We start from the raw sequence: 10,409 nt of genomic DNA on the forward strand, positions 1-10,409 counted from the left end.
CATATCTTCGATTTCGTGCCAAAAATAATCGGTTATCATGCGCCTATATTGCTCAGTCCGACCTTCACCGTTTTCAAAAAAGTAAGACCCAATGACGCCGCCTGACAACAATACACATCTAACAGTCATATAATGGTCTCTTGCGAATCACATGAGGATTTTCTTCGCCTCATAAGCGTCAATTTTACTTATTAACATACCCAGAGAGGTGCAAATGCGCTTTATTAGGAAAGATTTTCTTTGAAAAATCAGCATCAACTTCCTGCTGCTCTAGCACCCAATCGTAAATTCTTCGCTGTACATGGTCTCTGTGCTTCAGTTCTGTTATCTAAATTTTATACGGGTGTAGGTGCAAGTCCAGATACAAAATGCACCAAACGGAGCCGATGAATTGACAATTCCGGATCTTCAGCTACACTTTCGCTTACAGTAGCAATATTCTCGGATGTACGGGCCTTACCCTATCACCAACGCTTCCAGTCTCTTCAAATTGTTTCACTATGTTACGAATCGCTCGCTCAGTAGGACGATGAAATTGACCATAATTATCCCGTAAATTTCGATACACAGTTCGTACAGAATTGTTATTTCTGCAGAACAATTTTAACGCGTCGAGCAATAGTTCGTAAATGTGTTGTTGCAAACTACATTTGACACTTTGAACACGCGTGATTATTGACAGCTGTCTTATTTACAATGCTGTCAATGTTTTATATGAACGTGTTTTTTTTTATTTGTTTCTAAAATAATTAATATTTTATTTGTTATAATTCAGCTCTATTCTCAGTGATCACTTGAATTCTGCGTACATTTGTTTTTTTAGTTTTTCTTTTTCTGTCGGGGAGACTTAGTGCTCGCCTACTTATCTTGGGATGTACTTGGATTAGGCTGTTTTCTTACTGGACTTTTATTAGTCCTTGATAGTTTTTTTGAACAAGTTGCAACCTGTCATCTCAACAGATATTGAGACGGAAATAAACAAGCGGAGTTCTGGCAGCTTTACATCGCTTATACTGGATATTGATCTGAGTATTTAATTAACGCGCAATCTAATAATAAATTAAACTAAAAAAGAATCAGAATATAATAAAACAAATTTCAAGTATATTAAAATTACTTCGCGGACCACCGGTTGGTGACCGCTCAGTTAGAGGAAGATATACATATATTTGAAATAACAATTTTTCCATAGTCTTGGATTATTGTGCGAATTAATTGATTATTCCACCCTGTGTTTAATTATATAATTTATCTTTCGACCATACGCGGCATTTTTGATGAATTAATTTAATCTTTCGGCACAAATATAGTTTTTATGCTTCATAATGAATTAAAGTAGCCTGAAGCGAAAAGGCAAATGATTAGGAACTAATATCTTCATATTAATCGTGTTCATATCAATCAAACATAATAAGGCTACCAACTCTGGTGATTAGTTTGTGTCATGTGATTCATGGAATTTAATAATTTAACCGGATAACCGGTAACAAACTATTTTGGGCGAGTAGTTTTTCTCCAAACGCTAGTGGAGAAGCTGGCGGAGAGATGATGTCCAGTGGGTGGTGCTTTGAGGTCTCGTAGTCTGGCGATGAGACCCGCCTTAAGTATCAGTTTTGCTCTCTGACGAATCATGACAATGCAGCGACCATTCAACTAATTATTGCACTTGAAATTTGCTTGATGGACATATTTCAAAGGCGAATTATGCAACGGGCTGAATGTAAACAGTGCTTTTTGTCGTCCGATGGTGTATTGTTTCCGCAACCGTTACGCAACAAAGATATATTTTTCTCTGCATCAGAGGGTAATTACGACTGTTGTTTCAGTTACAGTATTTTGTCACGTTCATCCTTATAATTGTCGTGGTTACGGTGATTTAGCGCACGAGTTTAAAGAAGAACCGCCACAAAAATATTTTAATTTCCGAGATGACTTTTTTTAGGGCCCATAGCCTAGCATAGCATGTTCTTCTTTGTCCTCCTCGAGCAATAATTTCCGAGATGGTTTTTTTATTCGTAATGTCTCCTTTGATGTTTATAAAACCTGGTTACCTTAGTAAAAACAATCGTGTTACAACTGACATCATATCTTGAATCGATAAATCGTTTTAATCGGCTTATTGTTAGTGAGACGTGGTATATAAAAATATTCTATCAAATGACGCGACACGCAAGTGACAGCTGGCGTTCTGCACAATATTAATCTCGACTATTTCGTGCGTCCTCGTTTGACAATGGGTCATATATTAATAATAAACGCAAAGTTCCGAATGATTCATTATTATCGTGCCTTGTACTGTATCCTTTTCCATCAATCCTTTGAAATTCTCCAAGCGTCTTGCATAATTGCAATCCCACACGACGCCTCCGATTGATGCGAGACAATCGATCGTTGCATAATTTTCACATACGTCGTTCTTTCTCTCTCGCTCGTCCCGGCATCTGTCGCCATCGAACCCCCTACGCGTCGACGAGGGTGCGTACCTAGTAGCGTCAAAAGGGGGTTCAATCGCCAATCGCGACCGAAATAGAAGCGCGACAGTGCATCTATACAAAGTAAACAACTCCTTACGCGCGCACACAAGCAGATAGGACCGAAATAACGCAACGGCGATAATGACAATAATTCGCTGGCGAGTTATCGAACGGGTCAGCTTTGAGCGCAGTTTATCGCCGAAGATGTAGATAAAACGGTTCAGAAACGAGACCGGTCCTGGCGGGTGGTATAAGACTCTGATGGAGGAGAGACGAGTCGCGTCGGACGCTGCTATCGATTCGCGAAATGTGGGTCGGTCGGATGGTGTGCGGCGGTGGCGCACACGGCGAGCTGGTCGTTTTGTCTTCTGTATGCACTTTGCATACACGGACGACGCGTAAGGACGCGATGCTCATTGTTCTTGTAATCTACATGCACGCCAACTGCGAGCGCATCCATCGGAAACGAGCGTTTATTGCTTTTCGTTTGTGCAAAGGCCCCTACAAACGAAACGATTTCATTCCTAGGTATCACCGAAGCAAGGTTGACAGTGCGCCAAATTCATACGAACAGTCAAACTACCGTCAAAGACTCGATTATCATACATACATAAATGTAGTGACTTCATATAGTAAGAAAATTTAAAATCCTTTTAAAATACAACTAACAATTAGGTGTTAGTTAAAGTGCATTGACAAAGCAATTATATCACAATGATAATAATATTTAATTTATTACTCTGGGCTTCTTTGTCATGTAACGCGGTGGATCGGCGTTCCGGCGTCTTTTATTATGGCATTTTTACTGTTTTAAAAGCAATTGTTGCTGAATACATGTGCGTAGCGATTGACAATGTATAGAACATTTTATTTCTTTATTTTTACAAAAAATGTGACGTTATTATTTTTATTTTCTTTATTTTTTAGTCTAAATGTTTAAAAATGAAAGAAAATTCTAGTTATTTTCCAACTGCCGGTCTAACTAAAACAGTCCAAAACAACGATAGAAAATATGGAAATATTGGTACAAGTTGATGATTCTGAATCATCTCAACATTATAAAAATGATCAAACCACATATTCTGGAAAAAACTTATAAATTTTAGAACTTTTGAACTTGTAAAAAAATATATTATTTACCCCTTGCATATTTGTAGATGGCGATGATTTTTTTATTGAGAGATACATGGGCAGCCCGATCGAATATAAGCAGAATTCCTCAGTTTTTTCTATTTGTATGGTAGTTATGTATAAAGTCCTATTGAAGTAGTTGATTCAGTAAGGCAGTGTTTTTGTTTTGGTATGAGATTTTTGGTCTAATCTGAGCGGGAAGCTCCCAAACGGTCATTATTATAATACTGACTTCCGTAATGTGCAGACGCGGCGATGAGTCTACATATAAGTAAAACACGGCAAGTATTTTATTTAGCCTTTCGAGCTCTGCAAGGACTTCATTTCGGCCTTTTCAGGAGGGGGCAAAAGTCAGTAGTCGTTTTTTTAAATATTTCGTTTTCATTAAGATTTCTGTCCAAATTCAAGGGGGAAAAATACCCCCCGTCCAAATGACGTCAAATTGCCGTCGCGTCGTAGTAGGAACGCTCGGTCATATATCGTTTATATTACGTCTCTTATAATAATATTACAAATTAAACGAGGAACATATAAACCAAATTTTGTCCAATAGGAGAGCGCAAAAAACAATTATCCCTTCTCAGAAGTAATAAATTCACTTCAAAGGTAATAAAATCGTGTACGAACCAAGCGTTCCCCCTGCGACGGCGCCGTCACGATTTTATTGCTTTTGACGGGGATTTTTGACTTCTGAGAAGTGATAATTATTATTGTGCTCTCCTATTGACCAAAAGTCGGTTTGAATCGAAAAGCGACGTCTGTTTGTACTTCTTCTGTTTTTTCCCCTGAGAGATGAGTTGGCTTACTTTGTATTTTGGACTAGGCCTAATGATAGTTTTAAAGATTTGGTTAATTTGTGTAGGTTAGATTTGGATTTGACAGCAAATTTACGTTTCGCAACTGTCAAATTGAGTTCCGGAGAGATTTTAAAACAGCATTTAAACTAGCGCCTATCAGTTAAATTATATTATCGCTAGTAGAAATATATATATACTGGTGAAAATGTATTTCGATATAATTTTACTAAAATGACATTTATAAAAATATTTTCGGAATAGATTCGACTGTTTTTTTTAAATTTTCTTTGAGGAATAGCCCGAGAATTTCTGGTTTGGAATTAGAGATGCCATTTCGGCAAAAGTTGGCCAATGGATCATTTTTTTAAATATTTTGATTTCATTAAAATGTATAGTATTTCATTAAATGACATGCATTTTTCTGACCAAATTAAAGGGAGGGGGGGGGGGGCAAAAAACGTCCTTGATTTTGGATCATATTATAAATATGCTGCAGCTGCTTTCATACCACATACATTTTTCAAAAAATTATTTTATTGACTCGAAAACATTTTATTTCACGTTTAAACAGTAAACTTAAAAAAATATGCTAGATAGCAAAGAGTTTGCACTTTAGGCTCGCAAAAATATTGGCTTAAAGATATTGATGTTCAGTTGACATTTGGATAGATGGAATTTAGGAACATGTCAATCAAACTACTTATAAACAAAAGAAAAATGATTCGCGGATTCCGCAAATACATTCTCGAAAAAAACCTCTGAAAAAACATTGCGTTTGATATTTGCTCTGAATTATATTCTCATTTTACAAGTGAAAGAGAACGCGGGTTTCGCAAATGAATCTAATTATTACCCCAATAAGAGCTTATTTCAAGACCAATACAGTTTCGCAACTTTTGTTCCACAAATTCTTCGGACCATCTTTGCCACTTTTCGATCCTTCAAAATACGTTGATCTGTGGTTTCTCAGTAGACGATATTAGGCTATATATACCAATGGTAAAAAAACCGAGACGATTTATTAAACGAGAATTAGACAAAACTTTGGAAGTCACTATGAACTTTTATTAAAATATGTTTTACAATTTTATTTTACATTTAATACACAAAAAAATATGATAAATTTTGTTTATTTTTTTATTCTCTAAATAAACGGAATTTTTTCGTATATACATAAGAAAAATTACGCTGCGTGGCCAAATGCGTCTATTAATTTTTGACAAATTCAGTGTTGCTAACGCTACGCCGTATTTACTCGTCATTCCGGAAAGGGTATTGTTGCATTTATTTTTTACTTAATTTTAGAACGTTTCGTCCTACGATTACCCTTCGTCGTCCGTTCGATCTGAGCAAGAGCGCATCGTCAAACGAGAGTGGAAATTTCTGAAATCTCAACTCGGGGTCGGCGGACGAGAGGAGGCGCCAAGCGTGTGCGAATTCTAATTCTGTCACACTAGCCGCACAACGGCGTTCATAAGGAACACGATTCATTAGATATGCAAATTTTATTGGATAATGATCTCCACGCAATCTAAGGATAAACTAAAAAAGGGTAGAATGGTAAGTAATTCAAAACAAAAGAATGCTCTATTAGTAAAAAAAACCTAAGAGTTTTATGTGAGATTAAACAACCAGGACGATATATAATATCTCACAGTGTTATAGTGATCGCTTTAAATATCTATATTTAAATTTCTTATGTAACTGGCAGACTACTTTGGAAATCCATACGAATTTGGAATAGCCAAAACGTCAAGAGAAAGACTATAAAACAAATAGCTCAATATATACAATTGATTTGCTTATGTTACTTTCTTAACTCATTAGCGTCTGGGAACGCACATATGCGTCATTTGAATTTCTTGCGTAGGCGCCGGGGAAGCCATACATGCGTCATTCGTTGTTCGAAACTCTGTATGCTTGAAAATATGACTAACTTTTTATTTAATTTAATATACAAACTTAGCATTTTCTTTACATAAATAGCGAGTAATATAATAATATCAATAAAAATTATTTTTCTAGTTGTCTCAAAAAGAATGTATAAGACATGATCAATAATTATTGAGACGACTTTTTTCAGTGTAGAAAATTCAGATACTGAAATAATTGAGGAAGAAGAAAGCACTGATTTTATTGTCATAATGTTGATTAAAGAATAATTGAAGAAAGAATTAATACACCACAAAAATATTTCAACGGTGAAAAATAATATATACAATGATCAAAAGGAATTTCAGGTCTTGGGATTAACTGGAACTCTGACTTCGAATTTAAATCTTTTTGGCAAGGGAGTGATGTTTTTTACAGGAGTTATAATAGCTCAAGCACTACAATAATTGTCACGACATTTTGAATTGTATCGACTTTGACTACTATTATAATCATATTCGTGTTTTTCTAATTTTTACATGGATTTTTTGCACCGTAAGAAACATTTTGCCATAGTATACTTTTTTATTATTGAAAATAAGAAAACGCGTTGCAAATTTGTTACAAAGAAATATGTTGTAGGTAGATGATTTAACGTGGTGAAAATGATCAGGGAATTATTTGTTTATATTTTATTTCCACAGTGGGTAATAAATCTAGTAACACGTGATTGTTTTGACACTGCTGTTTCAAGACATTTACGATAATCAAGACGATCAAGCTTAATATTTGGATGCCACATCGATCGAACAGTAAAACTTATTGGGCGGAATTTCTGCTTGAGAACGGAATGAAAACTAGTTTTTTTTTAACTCATCACTGGCGATTAAAAGTATATCTCATGTGATTTGAAGGGTATTGTGTACTACGAGCTGCTGCCAAACTATGAATTTTAATAAGTACAGCATACAATTTAATCAATCGACAGGAAGAGGCTAGAGTTGTCCAATATAAATAATATTATATTCCACCACGACAATGCTTGAATTTTTGCGAATGCATATAGTCCGGACCTTGCAAATTTAAACCGCTAAACTCTCTATTTACTAGATTTGAGCTCCTGCCAAAACTGCTAACAAGTTCTTGGATTTTTCAAAAGAAGAATCATTTAGCTACCATAAAGATGGAAGGTCATTTATCAAAGTGTTTTAAAGCATAATTATATTTAGAAAATATCAAAGGACACCAAAAAAAAAATGCCATCTCGGAAATTTTTCATATCATATATTTTTGAGGAGTGGGGGAGGGGGGTGCCAACCTACTGGTCGTTAGGACACACTACTCTATTATAAGCTAGCAAATGACAGCCGGGTTGCGAAAAATGCGAGCCTCGCACACGCGAAGCGCAATTGCGTCGCGAAACGCCAAGCCGTCAAAGTGACAGGTCCGAGCGGGCCGGCGAAGCGCGGTTTTGACAGCCGCGCGGCTGACGTTTCTCGGCGGCGCGCGACGTGCGAACGGACGATGGACGAAAATTGCGGCGTTAAGACCATTTTGGCGACCATGCTCGACCGCATGGTCGCCGAAAACGCATTTAAGACCCCGCGAGCGTTCGAATTCGAATTTGAATTTAAAAATAAAAACAAACATGGAGGGGCGCATATCGACCGGCGCTTCCGTTTTAAAATGGCGGCCGCCTCGCGGCGTCTGTCAACCGTCGAGACGTTTCGAACGACGCTTTCGAGCGTCGGTAGATCGAAAACGTCATGAAATCGGTCGAAACAGTCGAAGCGGTCGAATCGATCGAAAAGAGCGACGATGTTGATTTTCAGGGGGAACGCGAGAGACGCGCGCACGTCGCGAAGATGGCTGACAGATGGACCAAAACAACAACAATTAACGGTCGCGTCTTCCGGCAGATCGAGAATCGATCCGAGTTATAAATACGCGCCGATCGATCTGAGGAGTCGCGGGAGGCGCAGAGCGCGGTCAGCGTCGAGACGGCAAGCGACCGCGCGGCCGCCATCTTAGGACGCGGCGCTCGAGGGCGCCGCGCCAAACGTCACTTTGACGTACGCGTCAAAGTGACGTTTGGTCCGTCGTTGCTCACCTGGCGAAGATGCGCCGGGCGGGCCGGGTGGAAAGCGAACGTCTCTGGGCAGCTCCCTGGCCATGTCGCGAACGTCCCTGCGCCTCTCTCCGGCCGGTCCCGCCGGACCTCCCGGCCCCCCGGGGGTCCCGGTTCCTCCGGGCGGCAGCATGGCGGCTTTTGATTAATCCCGCGGTGGACCTCGCGACGAAGATTGACGATCGGCGACCTGGAGCCCCGGAGCGCCGAATCGGGGCGAACGGGCGCAGCGCGACCCCCACGAAGAGCGCGAGGCGACTGTCGCGCGGGAAGCGGAAAGCGGCCTCGGCGCTCGTCGTCCCTTTCGCGCGCGCTTCCGCGCCTATCTCCGTCTCGCTCTACGCGCCGACAGCGCCGCACGCAAATGTCAACCGAAAATAAATAGCGCCTCCCGTCCGCGTCGTCCGGGTCTCGAAGGCGCTCCCTGCGCGCGAGAAGGTACGCGCGAGGAAGCACGCGCGCTGTCAAACTGACAGCCGGCTCTCTCGCCGCTCTCCAAATACGCCGGTTTCGATCGCACACCCGCACCCGATCACTTTTGTCGGGCGCCAAATTCAAAAAAGGACGCCGCCGTAGCCATAGACTTGAAACGCATCGCAGCTATCGTAAACGGAGGGGCGCACCTAGCTTTTCGGCCCCCATGGTATACCTATCGTTCACACTACGACGGCTTCGTAGTTCACAGCTTTAAAACTGAATAGTGCGTTACGCGAAAACTGGGTGATTCAAAGTGGGCGACGGTAAACTGGACGATGGCTAATTGGGCAACAGAAACGAAAAAATATATATGGTCAGTTTTTTTCTAATTAGACCATTGATAAAAATTCATGAATTTTAACGACTTGCTATCAAACTGCTACCAAAGCTCAATTGCAGTTTCCAATGCTATGATTCAGCAAAATGATTGGTTCTATCGCTTTCGTTTAATGTTCTATAATAAACGTACTAAACGTTGAAGGGAAAAATCTGTGCGAGTTCTAGTTCTATCGACTCTTAGGCGACAACCTATATAGGTGTTTGTAAACCATTCTGAAATAAATAGCATGTAAAATATCTTGTTCTGTAACAAATGATAAACAAATAAAGTAATCATTTTTGAATTTAAAGTGAATTGCACATCAGAATTGTGTTTGGTCAAAAAATTACAAGAAGCTTTCAAAAATTTTGTACCAGATGAAAAAATAACCATCTATGTTAGCTTGTGGAAATCCAGCACGCAAAGCTTAATGAATAGCAATTTCATAATCAACATTTATATTTTCGGGATCAAGTAATGGACACATTTCATTTATCATATAAAATAATTTTATGTATGTTTTAAGAGTCTTATTAGGTAACTAACAAAATATAACAAAGTAAATAGAACCTCTATCATACATAGCCAAAATCATAATTAAAAAATATCCAACGAATGTAAATTAATAGCGGCAAAATTTAGGTATTCGAAATGAAAAATTCAGATCGAATACCTAAGGAAGAAGCAAAGAAATAACGAAAAATCAACAACAGCACCAGCTGAATTATATAAATTTAATGTTTATATAGACTGCATTATCGATAATTTACCAACTGGATTTAATGCAGCAAAATAAATAAATAATACTTTCAATTCAATGTGGTTATTCCTAAAAGAAAATCTAGAAAAAACAGTTCCGAATCTATCCTGAATTTCAGTAAAATCACATCGTAATACATTTCCACCATTAGATATATATTTTTACCAATGAAAATATAAATTATCTGGCAGGTGCTAGTAAAATTATATGATTCTCAGATGGCAATGCAAGAATGATGAACGAGAGTTAAGGGCATGCCGACCGCTTGCTCTTATCTCTCACTCACTCTCGTCACTTAACACACGAGCGATCGAAATGAAAAGTATCTCACCGCCCGCGCCTGATGTATAAATATATTTATTATATTTGTAAATTTTACATATATTTAAATTAAAAAAATATATTATAATACAATCTTTGCGTTCTATGATAATAAAAAATTGTTGCTCCG

At 38.6% G+C, this 10,409-nt stretch overlaps 1 protein-coding gene across 4 annotated transcripts in view; it reads right to left on the bottom strand.

The window, feature by feature from the left end:
• Positions 1-8,755, bottom strand: part of LOC148235821 (uncharacterized) — a 24,238-nt gene extending 15,483 nt beyond the window's left edge. Inside the window, exon 1 of one of the 4 annotated variants that reach the window (XR_015809258.1) lies at positions 8,385-8,732. Coding sequence is in view for 1 of the 4 variants with exons in the window: in XM_088183953.1 (XP_088040079.1) it covers positions 8,385-8,535 (151 nt within the window). In the remaining 3 variants the exon portion in view is untranslated. Of the gene's footprint in view, positions 1-8,384 lie in introns of all 4 variants that reach the window. The other 3 variants (XR_015809260.1, XR_015809259.1, XM_088183953.1) reach the window with 3 other exon arrangements.
• Between the last annotated feature and the right edge of the window lie 1,654 nt (positions 8,756-10,409).

The sequence above is a fragment of the Plectrocnemia conspersa genome, unplaced genomic scaffold (genome assembly GCF_051122295.1).
Source record: "Plectrocnemia conspersa isolate PC_06_02 unplaced genomic scaffold, ASM5112229v1 ptg000004l, whole genome shotgun sequence".
NCBI classification, from domain to species: Eukaryota; Metazoa; Arthropoda; class Insecta; order Trichoptera; family Polycentropodidae; genus Plectrocnemia; species Plectrocnemia conspersa.